The sequence below is a fragment of the Podarcis filfolensis genome (genome assembly GCF_964270895.1).
Source record: "Podarcis filfolensis genome assembly, chromosome: 10".
Classification (NCBI taxonomy): Eukaryota; Metazoa; Chordata; class Lepidosauria; order Squamata; family Lacertidae; genus Podarcis; species Podarcis filfolensis.
The window spans coordinates 9300774-9325882 of NC_139612.1; the positions used below are offsets into that span (position 1 = coordinate 9300774).

The window sequence follows — 25109 nt, forward strand, 5'->3', positions numbered from 1 at the left end:
GCAGTATTTTTATGGCTGTGGAAAGCAAAAATGAGGTTTACGCCAAAGCTGATCTCTCTCTCTCTATTTCACGAAGGGCGCTGTGATAATGACATAGCATATCACAATTTATTACCGCAGGATCCTTCCCCCCCAACCCCCGGTAATTACATAGGTTTTCCAGAAAGAAAAAGAAAAATATGGGATCGGTTTTCTGAGCATAATACTATATTATTATGGATCTTTGTTAACATCTTTAATCTTGACTCAGCTAAGAGGTGAGATGAGTATCTTGAACAATGTAATATGGTCGGAGTACTTCTGTGGTTGAGTAACAAATCCTGACCTTTAACCCTAGGGCAGCCATGACACTCCAGGTGTTGCTGCACTCCAGCCACAGCCAATGGTCAGAGACGATGGGAACTGTAAGAACCTTTGGAGGTTTTCAGGTTCCTTCTCAGAGAAAATACCTTGTTTCAACCCCCCGGATTTGGGATAAGAAAGGGTTAATTTCTAGGGTTCCACCATTAGCTTTACTTCTGTATAGTAGAATCTTCCAATTGGTTGGCATACTCAACAAATTTGAGCTATGCAAACAGATATGTGATATGCCTCTTCCAAAGATATGGCATTTAAATAGCAGCTTATCTAGATGCTAATCGGCTAATGCAAAATATAGATCATTTTTTTCTGATAAAGCACTTGCACAATATGGTAAATTCTAATAAGTCAGTTGGCTAAATCTGACATACTGCTAAAATTTTGTAGTAATACTCTCTGTCGCTTGGTCACGTTGTCTCTGTCTGGCTGGCCTGCTAAAAAAACAAGAAGACTGTTTTCTGTGGCTTGATTGATGACAATTCTTAGAACGTGATAAGATCCAGAGAAATTTATTCAGTGTGTGAGTCAGCTCACACATACACTCTGCCCTTTCCCCACCCCCATAAATGGGATGTGGTAAGTCCCATTTATATTACACCTCAGTCTTGTTGCTAAAGAACCATTTCTGTGCTGCTTTTTACTGTTTTTGTTCTATGTTAAGAGTTTGTGGGTGCAAGACCTCTCTAATTCTTGGATCCAGCAAGTGTTGACATATAAACCAAGCTAGCTTCCTGTTGAGATGATCACCTGGATGATAGGCCATTAAAAGAACAAAGGGCGTGGGAATGTTATGGGAGGCAGGAGAGGATATATTGTTTAATGATATCCTTCCTAACTTGCGTTAGCAAGTTCTATGTCTTAGCAGAGTTTAAAGATTCCCCTTTAAACGCACAGTAGTTTGCTTGTTGCAGGTTTGTCTGAAGCGCTCTATATAAGATTCCTGGTAAGATTCCTTCTTGTCCCTCTGAAAAAGAATATACACAACAATCTTATTAAAGTGAATATAAAAGTAGTTTACTCACATTCATTCAGTTCACAGTTAGATCCCTGAAGGCAGACTTATGTTACAAAAGTATATACACATGTGGAACTATCCCATAAGGGAGTTAGTTCCTAAGTGACTGCGAACAAGCAGTCACTTCTCCTCTCACATAGAAAAACAAAATGGAGAAGAGCCGAAAGAGAGAGGTGTGCTTCCTGTCTTGCTCTTGTTTCCGGGCAGAGAGAGGGCCAGATTAGACCACATCCTCCTCTAGTCACATGCAGAGGAAGTTTGTCCCAGCTCAGGAGGAAACAGGAAGTTTTCTCCTGGCTGGTACAAAGCATCCCCTAGCATGTTCACTCTAGGAATGTTGTACTTGACTGCTATGTGTTTCACATCCCACAAAGGGAATGGGGGGGGATCTGTGCCAGATGCGAAATGGGTGGGGCCGCTCCTTCAACTCTTTACTAGGACAAAGTTTTAGAGCAGAGTTTGCTATGGCAGAACCTAGAAGCAAAGCAGCAAGCAGAGAGTCAGAGAGCAGTGTTGAATTCCTGTCTGAATCCAAGGTTGCGGCTACGGGAAAAGCAATCTCCTTTTGGGGTGTTGATGCTGTGAACCCCTCCATCGTAGGTTCAGGTTGTATGTGTGTGTGTGTGTGCAAATAAACCATCTATTATAAAGATGCCACTGTCTCCGCTGTGCCTCATTTGAAAAGGAAGCATGAACCCCAGATGAGCACTTGGAACCCCCAAAATAGCACGCTGTTCGGAGATTGTGGCAGTGTGCAACAATACTTAGTATTGTATTTTATTATTTGACATTTCCGGGAGTCACATGGGCGGCTTATGCTGCTGGGCAGCCAGAAATACAGAGTTAAATGAATGAATGAATAAGGAGGAAAGGAAGAAAGCTCTGTTATATAAAAAATAGATGTAATGCGCTGTTAGGCAAATAAGCTGTCATTTCTCTGCATGTCAGACCCTGGGAACAAAGGGAAAGGGTGTGGGGAATGCACAAGGGACATTAGTAAGCTCTTTCTACAAGGGGGACAGCTTCTGTGACATATGAGAAGCAAATCGGAGGGGGGGGGGGACAGCCGCTGAAACATTGGAGTGAAGATCCAGACAGTCCAAATAAGCTGATTTGCCAGTTTAAGAAACGTGAGCTTTACTAACAGCAAATGGAGACCGAAGGAAAACATATTTGTAAGTGACAGGTGGTGTTCCCAACGTTCCCTCTCTGTGTTTGTTCTTCCCCAGTTGAGTAGCTCAGAGCCTGCTTGCCCTCACTCCCTTACTGCTGCTTAATTCATAACTGCCTTATGAAGTTACTACGCAAGGATTTTATGTGAGCAGAGGACACAATGTGTTATGAAAGCCAACAGCGTTCCCGAGGACGGGAACATTTTGAGTCAGCGTCACGGTGGTGGTGGGTGGGTGGGGACGGGAAATCCCCACTGCCACGAGAAAGCAGAAATATAAAGATGACAGGACCGCTTCCTGCATAGGGACAGAAGGATACATCACTTCAGATAACAAGCAGGACCAGAGGCTAAATCTAACCCAATCATGAGGTATGGCTTATTGTTTACTCAAATTAAGGCTGCAATCAAAGTAACCTGGGAGTCAGCCCCACTGAACTCATTGCTTCTGAGTAGGCATGTGTGGGACTGAGCTGTTAGCTAAACATTTTGCAGGTGAAAACGATGAAATAAATTGTCTATGCCTAAGCAGCGTGTGCTAGAGAGGGGCAGGAGAAATGCAGCGTATTTTAACAAGCGGCAAATATTGCATGGCAAATGCGCGACCGGGATTTAGATTGAATTCAGCTTGTCTGTGTATGATCAGTTGAACACTGTGTCATCCAGTGCAATATAGAACATCAAATAAATATGCAGTATAGAACGCAGGGCCCTGGATCCAATTACAGTTAGTCTCATTAACAGGGCAAGCTTATGTCCACTCAGAAGTACCGTAAGTACAGGCTTGTAGATTTATTCAGAAAGAGTCGGACACGGCTAAACGACAACAAACTTGAGCTGGACTGGGGCATTTCTAGTTGGCAACTCATTTTTTTGGGGGGGGGGGAATATACAGTATTTTAAAACAACATTTGGAACAGCTTTGGCTCCCCTGCCCCAATCAACTCATTCTCATTTATTTATTTAGCATGTTTTATGCCGCTTTCCAGACAATTATTGTTCGCATCTATTATAGATGCATTTATATAAGATATAAATAAAAGAGAGAGAGAATAAGACTGAAAGAGACAAAAGCGGAAAGGGGTAGAAGGGAAAGGCAGACAGGGGGGAAATTAGTTCTTTAAGCTGGTATGAAGTCTTGATCTATATATATTGGCCTCTACTCCTGGGTGATCTCCCCTTTCTGGTGCCTTTTTCTCCTTTGCTGGTGGGATGGGGCCAGATTATCTCTCTCCCTGCCTCCTGCTTCTGGCAGGGACAACTGACAGTTGGAGCCGAGTGTTCTTTCTGGCACAAGAAGCGAAGCCGTTGCTCCTCGGGTGGCCGATGGATGGGGCCAGGTCGGTCTTCCCCTTGCTGTGATGCTATTTTTGGGAGGTAGGAGGTGCCATCTCTCGCTGACCCTTGGTCCTCGGGTTGGTGGCAAAGGCCACAGTGTGCTTCCCTCCATCTCTGAAGATGTTGGGCAGTCCCCGTAGGAGCCAAGATGCAAGCAAAGGGAGAACAGCAACAGGTGCGCCCCCCCCCATTATCTATTTGACGGGCTCATTCATCCTTCTGTTTGTGTCTTGACTTCAGGCACAAGAGGGGATTAATAAGAGGAGAATCTTGGCTGAGTAGCGAAGGTGGGAAATAGTTCTTTGGTGGTGGGGTGAAAGTTTCAGGAGCTATGTTGGGAGCCCAGAGGGAAGACTTTGGGGGGTGATGGTTTTATGCAGTCAGCTTTCCAGTTCTCCGTTGCTAGCGGGGACAGCATGTTCTCTCTCAGTGGGACCAGCAAGATGGTTAGATGTTGTTAGCATATACCTGTAGGCAACCTCTGGATAAAAGATAAAGGACAATGGCTTTTGAATTCACATAAAAGCACAGCGCAGCATATATATTTCATACGGCTTCCTTTATCATCTGAAAGCAAGGGCAGATAAGTTGCTTGAGGGAACAGAATTCACCCTAAGAGTTGATGGCTGTTTTGGGCGATATCTGGTTTTCATCATCATGCTGTATCACCAGCTAAACATCGTGATATATCACGATGTCTGATATAAGGATGGAGCTATGTAGAGGCATCGGCTGGCTTCACGGTTTCTCCCGCAACGTGATTTTTGCCGGCGCCTGCTCTTGGAATGCTGGCTAGGGCTGATGGGAGTTGGGGTCCAGCAACTTCTGTCAGCCACAGGTTCCACACTCCTGCATTAGATAAAATAAACACATTTATCCTGGAGTCACTGTGACTAAGCAGGAATCGGGGCTAATCTAGATTGCTTAGGAAAGATGCATGGGAAAATAGGATAGCTAGCTTTCTCAAAGAACACATGCCCTCCCTATCCCTAAATCATTTATTTTTCACATCCAGAAAATGCAAATGATGTATCATGTGGTTGTGCTGCTCTTTCATGACTAAGCAAAATAATCTGTATTTAGAGGTCACACACCTGGAACACTTTATGCCTCTCCAGGGCAGAATAGGAAAACATAATCGCTGGTTTCTGCAAACCTCGAGATGCCAGCACCCCCCGCCTGTTAATAATTTTCATTCTCCACACTTGGAATAATAAAATGATTTATCGTTTGCTTGCTGTTGCCCTTTTTCTGGTAAGCAGAACTTTTTGGTAGTTCACTTTCACATACCTGGGCTGAGGTGGCTTTGAAAACGAATGGCTAGGATCTACAAATGGAGGTATTCTCAATCTGTCTCATTCCCCCCCCCCGAAATAACCCTCTCCATCAATCATGCTTGAGGACTATGGCCCTAGGGCAGCTGGAAGTCTAATAAGTTCATTAATGGCTAACACCCTTCTGAATTCAGAAGATGCACTTCCCATTTAATTGGACGGCAAACCTTTGAAAAGCTCATGTACTTTGGGCACAAGTTCATGTGCAACCCTGCAGAAAGATTTCTTCTAAGATGATACCTGCTGCCATCCGAAACTAAAGGGCTGCCCTACCCACTTGAGATATGCACACCGATATAGTTGCAGTGCTTGGCATCCGTCTGTCTCGAGAGACAATGGAGTGCACCTCCAGGGGTGAAGTCAAACCAGCACTTGAGTGACCTTGTATGGGGCTCCTGGGCTGCCCAGACAACAAGACCCCCCTCTCAGCCTCACTAATGTGGTCCGAAGGAAAGCAATACGTTTGGCTCCAGCTTGGCTGCAGGAGTTGCCAGAATAAGGCCCACAAGGCACCATCCAACTGCCTTAGGGACTCCACTCTGGATTTGTGCAGAGTTTCCTCCTTAACCTTTCCTTCTTCCGAAGTTATTTCGCAAGGCAGCAGACATTTAGGTTCAGAGTTTTCCTTCCTCCAGATGGGCTACCTTCCCAGGTTGACGAGCCCCATTTGCAGAAAAGCCCCTCTTGACCGTTGGACACACTATTGGTCTTGTCCACTCAATCCACTAGAGCCCGTCTTTGCAGCCAGTCGAAGCCATTCCCGGGATTGTGGTTGCTGCCGCATGCTGACAGCTTCTAGCAGCTGGTCCCTTACTTTTCTCGCCCTGATCTGGCCACAGTGATCCCTGCGACGGTCACCTCCAGGCTTGATTATTGCAACTCGCTGTATGCGGGGCTGCCCTTGAAGCTGAACCAGAAACTCCAGAGGGTGCAGAATGCCGCGGCAAGGCTCCTTATGGGGTCTTTGCCGCAGGATCACATTCATCCAGTGCTTTACCAACTGCACTGGCTCCCGGTGGAGTACAAGGTCAGGTTTAAGGTGCTGGTTTTGACCTTTAAAACCCTATGCGGCCTAGGACCCACGTATCTACGGGACCGCCTCTCCTGGTATGCCCAGCGGAGGACCTTAAGGTCCACAAATGACAACATTTTGGAGGTCCCAAGTCACAAGGTGGTTAGATTGGTCTCAACTAGGGCCAGGGCCTTTTCAGTACTGGCCCCGACTTGGTGGAACGCTCTGTCACAAGAGACTACGGCCCTGCAGGACTTGATATCTTTCCACAGGGCCTGCAAGACAGAGCTGTTCCGCCTGGCCTTTGGTTTGGACTCAGTCTGACCCTTATGTTTCCCTCCCCTTATGGGCTACTTTTAAAATGAGGCTGCATTTAAATTGCATTTTAACCTGTACTTTAAATTGGCCCCCCCATTATGTTTTTACTGTAATTTTACTGGTGTTAGCTGCCCCGAGCCGGGCTCTGGCCAGGAACGGCAGGGTATAAATAAAATTTATTATTATTATTATTATTATTATTAGGAACCACAGGTGAGAGCTGAGTGCAGGGTGGGGACCAAAGGTGGATAAACTACTCCAGAAGGAGCATGACATGTCCTACACCAGAGGCAGTACATGCCCCCTAACACCCCATGGCACCACATAGGCTAGTTTCTACATTCACATTCCTGTCTTCCATCCAGACAAGAAGAGCCATTATTGGCAGGCAGAACCACTTAGGGGCATGGCCAGGAGAGGATTCCAAGGGCCACATACAAAGGCTGGGAGAGCCACATGCCCCTGGGACTGAGGCTGCAGGGGGACAGTTGGCTTGCATATTATTTTTTTTCTTGATACACCATGAGTACTTTTAGTTGGGTCGATATGGCGGCCAAATTAAAAGTCCTGTGCTGGCCTGTCTTTTGCTCCAGGGCGAGGCCGTTAGCAGGACGTGTCCCCCACCACAGGTACTACCCATGGATGTAGCCAGAATTTGGGGGGGGGGGCAGGACACAGACCTGTCATCAACCCTCTGTCTGGGGACTCGGCTACAATAGTAAAGAAGCAGCAATTTGAATGCGCTATAAGCAGGCAACACCAGATGGCGCCAGAGAGCAGGAAATTTTAAAACGCAATTTTCCATGGGGATTTTTTCTCTTTTGTTATAAAATCTAATAATGTCTGACTTATTACATTTCCCCCGTGTGTAGATCCACCCTGGCTCTGCCTAGCTGATTTGGAACAAACTATTTCAACAACAGCTATTTCAGATTACTTTCTTTTGACCTCAAGAGCTCAGAAAAATCGGTGAAAACATTTCAAATACAGCATTCCGATTATTTCTACTTTTTTATGTAGTCACTTGATTTACTTACTTATTTATTCATTTTTGCCAATGATTTTTTATCGATTTTTACAAATTACTGCAGATCAGACAGAATCAGTTACTTGATTTAGGGTGGGGCCCTGCCCACACTACCAGGGGTGCCAATTTGAATACAATATAATAATAATAATAATAATAATAATAATAATAATAATAATAATAATAATAATAATTATTATTTATACCCCACCCATCTGGCTGGGTTTCCCCAGCCACTCTGGGCAGCTTCCAACAAAACACTAAAATACAATAATCTATTAAACATTAAAAGCTTCCCTAAACAGGGCTGCCTTTAGATGTCTTCCAAAAGTTTGGCAGTTATTTTTCTCTTTGACATCTGGTGGGAGGGCGTTCCACAGGGCGGGTGCCACTACTGAGAAGGCCCTCTGCCTGGTTCCCTGTAACTTGGCTTCTCGCAGGGAGGGAACCGCCAGGAGGCCCTCGGCGCTGGATCTCAGTGTCTGGGCAGAACGATGGGGGTGGAGACGCTCTTTCGGGTATACTGGACCGAGACCGTTTAGGGCTTTAAAGGTCAGCACCAACACTTGAATTGTGCTCGGATATGGGGGGGGGCGGTGTCCAGGTAAATCCCGCCCTGTTGGGGGGGGTGATGTCCAGGTAAGCCCCGCCCTGCACAAGCGATCACGCGCCGCATTGCATGGCAACGCCCATCAAGTTTGGGGGAGGCAGCCCCCTCAAATATTTTATGGGGGGGACCGAAGACCCCTAGCTCCTATGCATGGTCCTACCCGTCCCTTAACAGCCGTTTAATTAAAGGATCAAGAACTCATGCAACTAACAGGCTGGGGTTCCTTTAATGGGGGGGCAGCCCTCGACTCCCCCCACCCGCCCCCGGGCATGGGGCAGCACCGACCCCCGCCGCTCCCTTCCCACCAAAGCCAGAGGTCCCTTGGAGCGCGCGCGGGCGCGCATCGGGCGAGCTCCTCCTCCCGGCGGCGCGCAGCGGAGGCGCGCGGCCTCGCCAATCACCCGGGAGGAGGCGGAGCGGCGCGCGGGCCGGCCGGCCCCCTTTGCGCGCCGAGGATGCTGCTGCTGCTGCCGCCGCTGCGAGCGCTGGAAGGAAGGGGGCGAGCGGTGACGGCAGCGGCGGCTGCGCAGGGCGCACGGCACGGCCTTGGCACGGCGGCGGCGGCGGCGGGCCTGGCGGCCGGAGCAGGAGGCGAGGCGGGCGGGCACCTGCTGCTGCTGTCCCCGCCGAGGGGTGCGTGGCGCAGCGGGAGCCGGAGAAGCGGAGCCGGAGCCGAGAGCGCGGACCTGGCCGGAGCGGCAGCGTGAATGAAAGTTTGGTCCGAATTGCGCGCCGGGTAAGGAACAAAGCGCTCCTGTTTCCCACTTTCGCCCGCCAATCCCACCCCCGTCTCTCTGGGTTGTGTTGTTTTTTGCCTCCTCCTGATGTGGGAAGGACCCTGCAGCCCCTTCCTCATCCACCCCATAATATTTCCCGACCCCAAAGGAGCCCCCTTTATTGGTACCCCCTTTTGTTCCCTAAGCGCCAATGCGCACCGAGGCAGTTTTGGAGAGGCCCACATTTTAATGCCCCCCAAAACCGAGCCTGCTAGTGTGAGACCCCCCCTTCCCCCCTCCGACTGACTCTTATCCCCACATCTGTCTTGGGATCGCCCCACTCGCTCTGTGGGTCTCCCGAAGTTCCTTAGGTCGGCTCAAGGAAGCAATCCCCACCCCCTGCTTTTACGCACGGCTCTCGGCTAAGCCTTTCTAATCCGCTGCTACGCTCCCCTTTTCTTCCATTTCCTCCATTATTAAGGTTGGGGAGGGGAGACCCCATTCCTAACCATCTAAAAAAAAAAAAGCCTCGGTTTTTCCAGAGGATTGAATCCTCTTTCTTTCTGTCGGAAGCAAGGAGCTTCATCTGGGAACCGCTTTTCTGTTTTCCTTCTCCTTTGACCTCTTCTCAGCCATATAGTCTTCCCTCCCCCTTGTTACTATTGTCGCTTATGCCTTGCCTATGGCTGAGTTTCCGCCTCCCCACCATCCTCTTTAAAAAGAATTACATTCCAGAACCCCTGTAGGAATGATGGACAATATCTTGGCCAGAGAGATGATACACTTTTCAGGAGGGAATGCCATTTCTTCTCCTTTTAGTGGAGGCACTGGTTCTTATGTGCTGTAAGCTGCCCAGAGTGGCTGGGGAAACCCAGCCAGATAGGTGGGGTATTATTAATAATAATAATAATAATAATAATAATGCCTTTTGTCCATATTTTGTGCCTCTCAGCTGTCTCCCCGCCCTCTCTTCTGTGATTTTTTTCCCTTGCTTTGCCATGTGGTTGATAAGGTTGTTCTCTTCTGGAATAGGAAGGGTTAAGTGTGTGTGTGTGTGTGTGTGTGTGTGTGTAAAGGGCTGGTGGTAGATGTGGGGTTATTTTGAATTTTGCTCCAGGGAATAAGATGAGGGAGGACACTCTTGTGGGTTGCATGGGAATTGTTTACTTGTTAGAGAGATTCAATCTGTGTCAGGGAAGGCATGCTGTGGTCAGTGGCGCTTTGGTTTATTTTGATTTGGCTCCTGGTCGAAGGGGTTTGATCCCTGCCTGCCTTCTCCTCCGCTCCCCATGCAACACGAAAGGCCGGCGTGCCCTTTCATTAAAAGTTGCATTTTGCTTTGCTTTGTTTCCCCATGGGGTGTGACATCGTCACTCTCCGCATTAGTAGCAAGGGGACTTTTTTTGCCACAGCTTGTACGTGATGGCAAAATCTTGCCTATGAGCCAGTGACTTAATCTTGCCTATGAGCCAGTGACTTAAGAGAACAGTGTCCAGTGAGCTGGATATCAAAGTTGTAAATGCCTTTTGTAGATAAGTGATCCCTCCTATTCTCCCTTGTATCCCCTGATAGCTGGAAGGATTTTGGATGCACTCATGAATGGAGGCTGCTCATTGGCCTTGGGCAGAACTACTGCTGGTTTGCCTTCCCTACTTCACAAGGTTGTTGTGATCTTTCAGTCTTATTGGAGGAGGAGTGGAATAGTAACGTCACACATAATTAACAGTTATTAGCAAGCTTGAGCTGCTTGATCCCTCTTGCCAGATGTAGTCACATGATTACAGACTGAACAATTTATTTGTGTGTGTGTGTATGCACACTAATGGAGAGGATTTTGCTTGATGACGTTCTTTGTAATGCCCTTTTGCGGTTAATGGTGGTTTTTTTAACTGTCTTCTTATACAGTAGAGCACTCTTAACAGATCTCCATTAAGTTCACACAGTGGATAGGTTTTCCATCACAAACACTGTCTGCACAAAGTTCTTCTAAAACACAGTTCCATACTCTGCCTTGATCTAAAGAAAAAGTTCTGAGTGGATTGCTGATAGAGTTCCTAGCAGCTCGATTAATCTAGAAGCTTTAAATAATTAAATAATTGCCATACAGTCTTTTGCTCAATTAAAGTTGGAGGGACACATTTATTTTCCTGTTCAAGTCCCAGCATGATGAGCAGATACACTCCTTGCAGCAATGGGTTTGCCTAATTCAGCCTTTCTCAAACTTGGCTCTTCAGAGATTTTTTGGGACTACAACTCCCATCATCCATAGCACTGGCCCTGGTAGCTAGGGATGATGGGAGTAGTAGTCCAACAACACCTGGGTACCCAAGTTTGAGAAAGGCTACTTAATTTTGCCCAGCCTGCCAGGGTTTAGGGCTGAAATGGTGCTTTCTACACATTGGTGACAATTCTAGGACCTGTGGCACTGTAGCGAGGGGCAGGGATGGGGAAGCTGTGTTCAGACCTTGTAGGATCACAGCTCTTTCAACTTCTCTGACCATTGACCTTGCTGGCTGGGACTGATGGGAATTGGAATATGAACGCATACAGAGGACTTGCAGCAGGGGTCAGCAAACTTTTGCAGCAGGGGGCCGGTCCACTGTCCCTCAGACCTTGTGGGGGGCCGGACTATATTTTGAAGGGGAAAAAATGAACGAATTCATTTGCCCCACAAACAACCCAGAGATGCATTTTAAATAAAAGGACACATTCTACTCATGTAAAAACACGCTGATTCCTGGACTGTCCACGGGCTGGATTGAGAAGGCGACTGGGCCAGATCCGGCCTCCGGGCCTTAGTTTGCCTACCCATGACTTGCAGGTTCTCTACCCATGGTTAGTCCAGTGTTAGTTTCAAAATTGCAGTGCTGTACAAAAAGCTGGGGGGGGGGAAGTATCCCTGATGGGGGGTTAGCCGGTTTGGAAAGCTGTGTGTTAAATCTTGCTGGTCTTGTTTTCCCTAATCCTTCATTTCACACGTTGCGATCATGTGAGTCCCCTGCCGCTGCTGGATTCCTTTGAGCTTTTTCTTTGGAGCCTGTGTTCTTTTCTGGAGTCAAGGGGAAATGGACACTTATGTAATAGCTTGGTGGAGATAAAATGTTGACTTAGCGGAACCAGGAGATAACACAATGTGACCGGGTGCAGTGGAAGAAGATGTCAACTTGGAGAAGAAGCATTTTAACAGATTGCATTGTCTTTGGAGAGAGATTTGCGCCCCACTCTTATTTAAGTGTTCACACAACGCCGCTCTGCTAGACAACCACCCCATAGGTTCTTTCTCTGAAGGGCCAAAGTGTGTGTTGCAAGCATGTGTGTGTACGAAGTGGCAGGTAATGGAGAAGAATATCTGCCTGAGATTCTGGAGAGCTGGTTTTAGTCAGAGTAGACAGTGCTGTTCTCGAGGGATGAGTATAAAAACTGTCTTATTTATACCAGGTCATACTGTGCTCCTGCACCTGCAAAATAAAAACACAGCGCAAAAACCCCCAGTGAGAATAAGAGCAGAGTTTTGTGGGGTTCTGTCTGTTTCTCACAAAGGCTGATTTGGTGCAGGGTTCTTAATATCTGTCAAATGGAGCATTCCCAAGAAGTAAATGGCTTTGGCCTCCCCAGTGATGTTGGTTTTCTGGAAATGAGGGCAGTTTGCATAGGATGTTGTTATGGTACCTCGGAGAGCTCTCTGACGTAGTTCGTTATGTTGTACTGAGTAAGCAAAGCTAAAAATCTTTGCGACCACCAAGCTTGTCTAATACTGTATTTGCAGTCGACATCCGTTTGTTACCGATGAACTTAAGCAGTGCAAAAATGTTCACGGGAAAAACACAGTGCTGGGAAACTTGTCGCCCACCATCGCTAGACAGTTCTTTTGTATTGCTATAAGGGACGTGGATGGCGCTGTGGGTTAAACCACAGAGCCTAGGACTTGCCGATCAGGGTCGGCTGTTCGAATCCCCACGACGGGGTGAGCTCCCATTGCTCGGTCCCTGCTCCTGCCAACCTAGCAGTTTGAAAGCACGTCAAAGTGCAAGTAGATAAATAGGTACCGCTCCAGCGGGAAGGTAAAACGGCGTTTCTGTGCGCTGCTCTGGTTCGCCCGAAGTGGCTTAGTCATGCTGGCCACATGACCCGGAATCTGCACGCCGGCTCCCTCGGACAATAAAGCGAGATGAGCGCTGCAACCCCAGAGTCTGCCACGACTGGACCTAATGGTCAGGGGTCCCTTTAATGAACCTAATGAACTGGGATTGAGAGCTTACGATTAGCACAGGGCCAGGCAGGTGGATGGGAAAGGGAGGGATCAGGCCCATTGCTCTCTCTTGTCATGCTCTAGGATCTTCAAGAGAGAATTAGCAATTGCTAATGCACTGCATTGTACCACCACACTTCTACCTTGACATAATCTGAGGGTGGTGGCAGCTTCCAAGAACCTCCTGGCTGATGTTTAATTTCTCTTGTTGCAAATAATCTTGTGCCCAAAGCCTACGTCCTTTGCGAAGGATCAAGCCAAATCCTGCCCGCCAGCCATGTTTCCATGCCTTCCAGGTTCTTGACAATCCCCTTAGGTGTGTGATGGGATCGAAGGTTTATTTACAGGGGCTGTTTTCAGCTTGATAAGACTGTAAATTTTGCAGGCCTATGAGATGTGCCACACATTCTGTTATAATGCGGGAGTCCTTCAACTCTTGGGTTGAATCTCTATAGTAGGCAACCTGGAGTCCTTCAGATGCGTTGGGCTACAACATCCATCGGTCCACGCCAGCATGCCCAGTGGTCAAGAGATGATGGAATTTAGAAGGCACCAGGTTGTGTGTCCCATAGAATAAACACACTCCTCCACTTGTGCCCTTTTGTCTCCTGAAAGAAGTAGCGACGTTCTGAAAATGGCTTGTTCCCTGTAGCCTTTTCGCGACTGCTTGTTGATACGGAAGGTTCACATGCAGCTCTTTACACCTGCGTGTCACTATTACTCAGTGCTTGATGACTGATGGCTGACTGCAAACAAGCTGGCAAGGGTTGTTTGAGGTGAGATTGGGTGTAGCCGAGAGCTCCTTCTCTGATACTAAATCTGTGGAAGGTTGGCCACACCAATCATCACATGAAGTATAGTACAGTGGTACCTCGGGTGAAGCACTTAATTCGTTCCGGAGGTCCGTTCTTAACCTGAAACTGTTCTTAACATGAAGCACCACTTTAGCTAATGGGGCCTCCTGCTGCCGCCGTGCCATCGGAGCCCGATTTCTGTTCTTATCCTGAAGCAAAGTTCTTAACCTGAAGCACTATTTCTGGGTTAGCAGAGTGTGTAACCTGGAGCATATGTAACCTGAAGCGTGTGTAACCTGAGGTACCACTGTAATTAAATGATGTGTGTGTATGTCATATCTATATCTATCTATCTATCTATCTATCTATCTATCTATCTATCATCATCTAACTATCTATCTATCATCTATCTATCTATCTATCTATCTATCTATCTATCATCTATCTATATCTATCATCTATCTATCTATATCTATCTATCTGCCTATCTATCCATCTATCCATCCACACTAGAGCAGCAGAACCAATATTTAGTCATAATAAATTCAAGTCATTGTCAATGCCATTGCCAACAGCTGGGACACAAGTGTCATGAGAATACTTAGGAATGATACCACTCAGTCCACTGGTTCTCTTCCAGAATCAATAAGAACGTGGCGTTTTTGAAAGCGGAGAGCCGGTGCAGGGAAATAGGGTCAATACCTTTTGTGCCAGAAATGTTTCAGAAATGAATGAAGCCATAGAAGCTACTCTATAGCTTAGTCAGCAGATCCGGAAGAGAGCGGAAAAGATCTAGGACAGGGGCAGCAAACTTTTTCAGCAGGGAGCCGGTCCACTGTCCCTCAGACCTTGTGGGGGGCCGGACTATATTTTGAAGGGGAAAAAAATGAACAAATTCCTATGCCCCACAAATTACCCAGAGATTCATTTTGAATAAAAGGACACATTCTACTCATGTAAAAACACACTGATTCCCAGACTGTCTCTGGGCCAGATTTAGAATGCGATTGGGCCGGATCCAGCCCCCGGGCCTTAGTTTGCCTACCTATGATCTAGGAGGTCCATGGCTACACAAGGGTCCACTATAAAGGTAAAGGGACCCCTGACAATTAAGTCCAGCCGTGAACGACTCTGGGGTTGCGGCGCTCATCTCGCTTTACAGGCTGAGGGAGTCGGTGTTTGTCCTCTTTCGCAGACAGTTTTTCCAGGTCATGTGGCCAGCATGACTAAGCCGCTTCTGGCGAAACCAGAGCAGCGCACGGAAACGCCGTTTACCTTCCCGCCGGAGCGGTACCTGTTTACCTACGTGCACTGCGTGCTTTTGAACTGCTAGGACGGGAGGAGCAGGGACCGAGCAACGGAAGCTCACCCCGTCGTGGGGATTTGAACCGCTGACCTTCCGATCGGCAAGCCCTAGGCTCAGTGGTTTAGACCACAGCGTCACCTGCATCCCCTTAAGGTCCACTGTAGAAAGCAAGAATTGGGTGCAACGCGACACTTTTAAGTCTGAGATACAGTATGATTTTGGGATGAGAAATGGCATGCCGATCAAAGATTCTCTGGAACCATTCACACCTCTGTAAAAATGGCTGTCCATCTTTTCTGAAATTGGGGTGTGTGTGTGTTTGTGGGTTTCTTTTGTTTCTGTTCTTGCTTTGTTCTTTAATTTTGCATTTTTAGGCTGTCACCCACCCTGAGATCTTTGGGTGAAGGCCCGTATGCAAATTCGTTAATTAAATAAATAAAATCGCACCACGGAGTCGTCTCCTAGCAATGGCAGGCGCAAGGGCCCTTTGCTTCCAGTTGTGAAGTGGGTGGATTTCCAGGGTCTCATCTCTGCCCTCCAGTCCCTTGGCTATTTCTTCTGCTTCAACTACTAGCTGTTGTATCTCCTGAACAGATGTGTCTTCTCAGGGGCACAGCTTGTTGCAACTGGGTGTCACAGTGAAACTGGGCGTCAAAGCTACATTTGCATAGCTGAGCTGCTCCCTGTATCTTTTCCCCTTAGATAAGAAGGCCGCAAAGGGCGCGTGAGGCAAGACTGAATGCAGTTGTGTTGTTCTCTCGAATGCTGTGGGCAAGGCGGTCTGCCAGCTGAGTAGAGCTTCTACTAAGCTTCTGCCGCCGCAAGCCTTTGCTCACGTCACAGACGCTGTTGTAACTGACTCTTGCCACTGACTTTCTGGGTTGAGGGGTGGAGCAGACTTGTCAGTTAAACAAATCTTCTTCTTCTTCTTCTAACAACTGATTAAAAGAGGAGAACTTTGTAAATACAGTGTTACCTCGGGTTACATACGCTTTAGGTTACAGACTCTGCTAACCCAGAAATAGTGCTTCAGGTTAAGAACTTTGCTTCAGGATGAGAACAGAAATCCTGCTCCGGCGGCACCTCGGCAGCGGGAGGCCCCATTAGCTAAAGTGGTGCTTCAGGTTAAGAACAGTTTCAGGTTAAGAACGGACCTCCGGAACAAATTAAATACTTAACCTGAGGTACTTACTGTAACTTGAAAAGGTATACTTTGAAGGTCTTACGGTCTATATAGTCATACCTCATGTTATGTTTGCTTCAGGTTGTGCGTTTTCAGGTTGCGTCCCGCAGCGACCCAGAAGTACCGGAAAGGGTTACTTCCGGGTTTCGCCGCTCACACATGCGCAGACGTGCAAAATGACATCACGCGCAGGCGCAGAAGCGGCGAATCGCGACCCACACGTGCACAGACATGGGTTGCGTTCTTTTCAGGTTGAGAACGGGCCTCCGGAACGGATTCCGTTCCCAACCAGAGGTACCACTGTGTTTTGTGACTTCAGACCACCGCTGCGGTTCTCTCACCAGAGTACTTGCCCCAGACTTGGAACTTGGCATCAAGGAAATTCACGTGTGTGTTTTGGTCTGGAACCAGTGGCTTCAAGTTTCAAGAAAAGAGATTCCGACTAAACATACGGAAAAACTGTCTGACAGTAAGAGCTGTTCAGCAGTGGAAGGTTGTGGGTTCTCCTTTCTTGAAGGTTTTTAAGCAGAGGCTGGTTGGCCGTCTGTCGTCGATAATCTAGTTGAGATTCTTTCATTTCAGGAGTTTGGACGAGATTACCCTCAGGGTCTTTCCTATATATATATACATATATATAAACAATCATTTTAACGCTTGTGCATACAAGTGTTCGTATTTGGGGGATTCGTACAGTGGTACCTTGGTTCTCAAACTTAATCCGTTCTGGAAATCTGTTCCCAAACCAAAGTGTTCCAAAACCAAGGTGCGATTTCCCATGAAAAGTAATGCAAAATGGTTATTCCGTTCCAAACTTTTAAAAACAACCCTCAAACAGCAATTTAACATGAATTCTGCTATCTAACGAGGCCTTTGATCCATAAAACGAATCACAATAGCAAATTGACAGGAAAAGCCTCAAAAACATAAAACAAATAGCAAAAAAAGCGCACCAAACTTAATCCGTTCCGGAAGTCCGTTTGACTTCCGAAATGTTTGAAAACCAAGGAGCAGCCTTTGATTGTTACAGGTGCCCCGGAAACAATAGCCGTCAGCTGCATCAGACGTTCGGCTTCTGAAAAACGTTCGAAAACCGGAACACTTCCTGGTTTTCGGCGTTTGAGAACCAAGGTGTTTGAGAACCAAGGTACCACTGCATTTGGGGGACTACATTGTTCGTATTAGGGGGATTCTGCAGAAGAGGCTTCAGCACCAAAGCCGTGGATCGAAAGAGTAGCATTGGTCTGACCTTGCTTAATGTGCAGCCGCTGTCTCCTTCCTATGTAAGCTCTTCGGTTGCTCACTTTAGTTTTTTGTAGCCACAAGGTCTGAAACTCTGTGTGTGGAAGAACACAAAGAGCAGCTCATATAACCGAGCTTCAGGTCCCATAGCCACAAGAGCATCCATTTAGCTTTTTTTTTTTTTTTGGGTTAGGCTGCTTGTTTTATTTTTTTTCCTGTTGACTAATGATGGAGATTTTTCAATAGTCTAAAAGCGTGCTTTTAGTGCTGTTATGTACTGCCTGCAAATGAATGCTGCTAGATAAAATTCCTTTGGAAACGGTTCTGAATGGCACCAGTGAAGAATTCCATTACCCTGTGTTAATGCTGTAAGTGAGAGAGCGCATGCCAAAATTATGTGCAGACAATTTAGGGGCAGAGCAATATTGTATTTATGGATTCCATCTCTCTCTCCCACTCCCCCCCTTATCATGCAGTTTCAGAATGAATGACAACATGCATTTAAATGCCTGCAATTAAAATCCAGTGGATCAGAACAGTGATAAATGCAAACTAAAATGATTTAGAAAGTGTAACATAGATGTGCAGTGCAGTCCCAAACAGGTTTGGTTGGGAGTGAGACCCTTTGATTTCCCTGGCATTTTTTTCTTTCTATAGACCAATGATCATAGTCGTGCATCATGGAATCTGCCAGAGTTTGTGTTCTGCTTTCTTTAATTTTGTCCCGTGCAAAATTGCTTTTGCATGATCGGTCTGGCCAAAATTATTTTGTTCCTCTTATTGTCCCATCCCATTGTTATAAGAGCCTCTTTTCATTTTCTAAACACTCTTTTCATAGTGGGTTTGCACCCTATGCTTTTCATCCATTAATTTTTTACACTGTCTGGAATAAATAACTGCTGTTTTACTATTTTATAGCTTAGCTGCCTTAAGATCCATGCCGGTGATGTACCTCTTCTTTTGAGATTTGAGGTGTGTGTGGGGGGGGCAACTGCATTGAATTTATTGGTGCTATATGTTTGTCTCTTGGTATGTAGGATCATTTGAGTGTACAGTGGTACCTCAGGTTACATACGCTTCAGGTTACAGACTCTGCTAACCCAGAAATAGTGCTTCAGGTTAAGAACTTTGCTTCAGGTTGAGAACAGAAATCGTGCTGTGGCGGCAGCGGGAAGCCCCATTAGCTAAAGTGGTGCTTCAGGTTAAGAACAGTTTCAGGTTAAGAACAGACCTCTGGAACGAATTAAGTACTTAACCCGAGGTACCACTGTATCTAGTACAGTGGTACCTTGGTTCTCAAAAGCCTTGGTACTCAGACAACTTGGAACACAAACACTGTAAACCTGGCAGTAAGTGTTCCGGTTTTTGAACGTTTTTCAGAAGCCGAACGTCTGATGTGGCTGACAGCTATTGTTTCCAGGGCGCCTGCGCCAATTGCAAACTACCCCATCGCAGGTATTTGAACCGCTGACCTTCCGATCGGCAAGCCCAGGAGGCTCAGTGGTTTAGACCACAGCGCCACCTACGTCCCTATTAGCAAAGACTGTAGGATGACCTTCTAGGACCAGTTGGATTAATGGATGGATATCTGGTTGAACGCCAGAATGTCTGCCACCAGAGGGACAGTATTGCCTGAACTGGTGCCTGGAGCTGCGGAATGACCACCTGCTTGAAAATCTTCCCCAGAAAAGAGAAATAGATTGATAACTGGCTGGGGAATTGGCATCGAGTTTTGAGAAGGTTCCAAATGACTGCAGATTAGCATCCATCTGGCGTCTTGCCTTCCCTGAGGGGACACATCGATTACCTCAACTGGCGAAAGGCCCAGCTGATAGAAGTCAGCCTTGACCAGGCAGGAGGAAAATGGCACTAACTTGATTCTGGTTCATTTGCATGCTCCAAGCACAGCTCGTCTACCTTCCTACAGGCAAGAGTGGGTAGGTGTCTCACCTTGAAGCTAACAAGCACCAGAGATTTCCCCCGCCCCACATGTAGATGCTAAACTTTCTTTTCTGATACATTTCAATAGAAGAAAAACCCGAAAGTAATGAAAAATAGGAAAAGAGAGAGCTACATATCACATATTCTATTACATTCAAAATTACAGTCATTAAGAAGAGAAAGTCCCTGCCAGAGATGAATGGCAAACCAAGCTGTTGGATTGCGTCGAAATGGCAAAACTGACTGGAAAGCTCAGGGACCAAGAAGACAAAAACTTCAAGAAAGAATGGGGGGAAATTTATAATTTATTTTGGAGACCACTGTAAGCAGATGAAAACGTTAGCAGTATTTTAACGTCACTTGTAATATAACAAATACTGTGCATAATATGGACAGATGTAAAATATAGAGTACAGTGGTACCTCGGGTTAAGTACTTAATTCGTTCCGGAGGTCCGTACTTAACCTGAAACTGTTCTTAACCTGAAGCATCACTTTAGCTAATGGGGCCTCCTGCTGCTGCCGTGCCACCGGAGCACGATTTCTGTTCTCATCCTGAAGCAAAGTTCTTAACCTGAAGCACTATTTCTGGGTTAGCGGAATCTGTAACCTGAAGCGTATGTAACCTGAAGCATACGTAACCTGAGGTACCACTGTATGAAATAATATGCAGTTGAAAACGTTTGCAATAGGACCCATGGAGGGGATGGGAAGAAGTCTTGCGATTCAGAGAAATCTCTCCATATGGATATGTACTTGGTTTTGTTATAAATTTATATTTGTAAAATTAAATAAAAACAAAACAAAAATACAGTCATTGACAGACTTCCTTTCCTTGCCTTCCTTGGTTCGTTTTATATTCCACTTCCTCTCGCCTCTTCTTAGTTTCCCCAATCTTTCTTTGCTCCCCCTGTTAAATCTAGTTCTAACTTACGCTGCTGAAAATACTAACAGATGCCAAACTTTCTAGGATGAGCAGTAGACAACAGCCTGGATGAATTAAGCCGCAGTATATAGGGCACCTAGACAGTATCTTAAAAAGTAGAGACATCACCTTGCCAACAAAGGTCCGTATAGTAGAAGCTATGGTTTTCCCAGTAGTGATGTATGGAAGTGAGAGCTGGACCATAAAGAAGGCTGATTGCCGAAGAATTGATGCTTTTGAATTATGGTGCTGGAGGAGACTCTTGAGAGTCCCATGGACTGCAAGAAGATCAAACCTCTCCATTCTGAAGGAAATCAGCCCTGAGTGCTCACTGGAAGGACAGATCCTGAAGCTGAGGCTCCAATACTTTGGCCACCTCATGCGAAGAGAAGACTCCCTGGAAAAGACCCTGATGTTGGGAAAGATGGAGGGCACAAGGAGAAGGGGACGACAGAGGACAAGATGGTTGGACAGTGTTCTCGAAGCTACCAGCATGAGTTTGACCAAACTGGGAGACAGTGGAGGACAGGAGTGCCTGGCGTGCTCTGATCCATGGGGTCACGAAGAGTCGGACACGACTAAACGACTAAACAACAACATATGGGGCACTTATCTGCCTCGTGGCACTTTGCAGGCGTGTTAGTTGCAAGGAAGAAAAACAACAACACCCTAATATGTTTATTTTAAGACTTTCTGTGTGCAACAGAGTTGGGTGCCATGTGTATTCTAGTAACTTGCCTTTCTCTTCCATTTATTTTCCATCTGCTGCGCATATTTGACAAGCGATGTGTGTGGGAAGGAGGCAAAAAAATCAAGTTTTGCCAACTGGGCTGAATGAGGAAAGACGGAATGCCAGTCCCACCCGGAGTCAGCGATGCACTCTGTAATATTTCTTTATCTTGCAGATTTTCAGTAGCAACGTTTATGAAGCCCGACGTAACAATGTGATCTCAATGCGGATAATCATAGTCATAGTCGAGTGGGCCCATTGAAATCAGCAAACCTGAGTAACTGAAATTTCTTTCACCGATTCTACTCTGAGTATTTGCCCGATATTCACAGTATTTGCACTGGTTAAGGGAGGAAAAAGCATTTTGTTGAAACTTAGGCTGCGTACGCACCAGACCTTTAAAGCACATTCAAAGCACCCCCCCGAAAAGGGAGAATTATGGGAGCTGTAGTTTACCTGTCACAGAACTACAAGTCTAAGCACCCTTAAACTGCAAGTCCCACAATTCTTTGCAGGCGGAGGATGTGCTTTGAATGTGTTTTAAAGGTCCAGGGTGTTTGCAGCCCTGGTTATAAGCACATAGTTAGCATCCAGCCTTCTCCTTTTACATGATTTGTCTTGGGGCCAAACTATGTGTAAGATCTATAATACGATACCATGATAGCTTTTTCTTTGCCTAAAAGCAGCTGCGAGGGTTTGTATTGGTGCTGAGTGTACACACTAACCCCACTCCCGTAAAAGCTGCTATTCAGCCTTTGAAGAGGTAAAAAAGAAGTAAAACATGTATAGTTATCTTCTCCTCTCACATGGCTAGTGGCAACTATAGGGGCTGAAGTGATTTAAATCAGGGAAAGCATTAAAAAGAAGTTCCAGCTGTGTTGTCTTGATATTTGATTGTCACAGGTTTACCAATGTGGTGGTGGTGTTAGCATAGCGTTGGAATAAGTGTTCAAAATGTGGGTTTTATTGACAATTATCCACAGTCGACAACAGGCAGTGTTTACTAGAGGAGCTCTAAAAGGAAATTCGCAGTAAACTAAAGTTTGGGATGGATGTGTTAACGGCTCTATACCTACTGTAGCTTCAAAGCAACCCCCCCTCCCCAAGATTCCTGAGAACCATAGTTTACTCACCACAGAACTACAGTTCCTGGAATTTCTTGCAGGAGAGGATGTGCAAACTATTCCCACACATTTAATGGAAGTTTCCCCAACCACCCCAACAAAAGTTTCCCCAACCATCGTTCCGTGCAGTTCCTGATGAACGCAAGTAAAATAAAACACGGCATGGGAATCCTTTGTCGAAGTGGATGCACGTTTTGAAAATAAGCTAGGCCTCCACACCTTCAGATTTCTCTTGTCTCATGAATTCTCTTGAGAGCCTTCTGGCTGTTTTCCTAATGCGGTTTGCACATAAAATTTGTCCGGAGAAAGGACTGCAAGAACGTTGGTGCTTCTAAGAAGGCAGAAGAAGTGAAACACGTATTCCTTTACTAAGAAAATGAGCTATGGGGTTTTGTGGGTAAGGAAGTGGCTAGGTGGCTAAGAAGACAAAGCTTCTCAAATTCCATGTCCGCCCTCGCATCGGCCAGGAAGAAAGTCTAAATGCAGTCTGTCGTGGAAAGAGTGGCCTAATTAGAAGTCGGTATGTGCAAACCTTTTGCATGTCTACTTACAAGTAAGCCTTGCTGACTGCAGTAGGATTTGCTTACAGGTGAGTTGTAACCTAGAGATTGCATTTGAAGATGGTATACTCAGAGCAGGTGTGTTGAAAACAGCGGGCTTAATTTACGGCTAACTTAAATCTTCTGAGTGTGACTTGATTGGACACCAGCTTTAAACTGTGAGTGGTGGACTGGCTCTTGCCTTTTAAAGCTGAATTTTCTCAAAACCAGCATACATTTATTTGGCCGCTTTGTTATCGAAGCGAGCAATTCATACATGAAAAGGTAAAAGGACCCCTGACTGTTAGGTCCAGTCGTAGATGACTCGGGAGTTGCGGCATTCATTTCGTTTTACTGGCCGAGGGAGCCGGCATTTGTCCACAGACAGCTTCTGGGTCATGTGGCCAGCACGATAAGCCGCTTCCGGTGAACCAGAACAGCTCATGGAAACGCCGTTTACTTTCCCGATGGAGTGGTACCTATTTATCTACTTGCACTTTGATGTGCTTTTGAACTGCTAGGTTGGCAGGAGCTGGGACCGAGCAACGGGAGCTCACCCCGTCGCGGGGATTTGAACCGCCGACCTTCTGATCGGCAAGCCCAAGAGGCTCAGTGGTTTGGACCACAGCACCACCTGCATCCCTCATACATGAAAGCCCAACCTTAAATAACTCATTGAGCTGGAAGGAAACCCAAGGGCCGTCTAGTTCAACCTCCTGCTATTCAGGAATAACTTAGGGGAGAATCTTGCATGGAGGAAAGAACATCATGTTTGTTGGTACAGTTCAAAATAACATGAGAGTACAGTCCAACCTCGGTTGTCGAACGCAATCCGTTCCAGAAGTCTGTTCGGCTTCCAAAATGTTCGGGAACCAAGGTTTGACTGTAATCTCTGAGCATAGTTAACCATGGTTAGGTGCTCTGGCTGCTAGGTGCTTGGTCCATGTCCTGAGTCGCATCCTCTCACATTCTTTGTTACCTTGACCACAGGTTGTCAGCACAGTGATCAGAGATGCTAGCCCTATAGCATCTGTTGTTGAGCATGTGCTGATCTTGGGGTTTCTCCTGGACTTAAGTCGCACTTGCAGGAGTCTGTCTGCCTGAGCTCTGTTCCTTGAAATTCTGAGGGCATCAAGCATTGCCGGTTCTGACATGGGTCCTTTGGCCAGTTTCGTTTCGTATACCAAATTTGTGACGACGCTAACATTGCCTGTTGCTTCTTGGTAGCACTGTGTGGTTTTTTTCCCCTGAGCTAAAACATCCCTCACTCATACCATTTGCTGCTGATTTATGTTAAAGTCCTCTTACAAAGGAATAACTTTGACGGGAACTTGACATTGGAAGATCGTAACGTGAGTACCATATTGGCCCGAATATAAGCCACACTTTCCCCCCCAATTCTGATCGTGAAAAGTTAAAGTGTGGCTTATATTCACGACCTTACGCTGCTGGCAAAGTGGCGCGGCTCCCCCCCCCCCCCCCGGAAGCAGCCCAGGAACCCCCAGTAACGGCGCCCATTCTGTCCGCGGCTCCCAAGCCTCCCCCAAGCTGCTGAATGTTAAAGTTGTGGTTTATTTGTGGGTGCGGCTTATATTCAAGGTAATACGGTACATTTATTGAAAAGCTCACTGTGTGACCCTCAGTGTTCAAAACTAGCCAGGCACCAGGCGCATTTTGCACCTGACTGTCGGCCACTTGCAATCAAGTGAAGATGCCCGGCTGCCAGGATGGCTCCTGACGTCTCCACCATCTGGGGATCATTGGATCTGGACTGATTTCACACACTTAATACCCCATCCTGTAGAATTCTATCAGTTATGTTTTATCTGCACAATCAGACTAAATTTGTGGAAGCAAAATGCCTTTTCTGTGCACCCTGAGCCAGGAGCAGTCACCATTCGTAGAAAGAGACTGGAATCGGTCAATATATGATTCTAGTGACCTTTCTTCTTTAAGTTCTCTCACCTAGTTCAGTGTTGTCATCTGAACTAGCCAGATGTTGAACTGAGAATCCATCATAGTCATCGTTTGAAAAATAAGACTTTAGAGCCGTCTTGCCCCAAAATGGCAACTAGACATTCCATTTTGGTGACTGCAACCTTTGGTTAAAGGAGCTGTTTGGCACCTAGCTCATACCATAGTTTTCCCTCCATAAGACGCACCAGACCATAAGACGCAC

The 25109-nt window shown here is 46.4% G+C and overlaps 1 protein-coding gene across 8 annotated transcripts in view; it reads left to right on the forward strand.

Annotated features, from left to right (window-relative positions):
- The first annotated feature begins 2851 nt into the window (after positions 1-2851).
- The window catches only part of GRAMD4 (GRAM domain containing 4), a 113637-nt gene continuing 91379 nt past the window's right edge, over positions 2852-25109 (forward strand). The window contains exon 1 of one of the 8 annotated variants that reach the window (XM_083575183.1): positions 2852-2918. In XM_083575183.1, coding sequence (XP_083431309.1) covers positions 2914-2918 — 5 coding nt within the window. In that variant the 5' untranslated portion in view covers positions 2852-2913. Of the gene's footprint in view, positions 2919-3744; positions 4060-8580; positions 8922-25109 lie in introns of those variants that run through there. The other 7 variants (XM_083575184.1, XM_083575178.1, XM_083575180.1 and 4 more) reach the window with 7 other exon arrangements.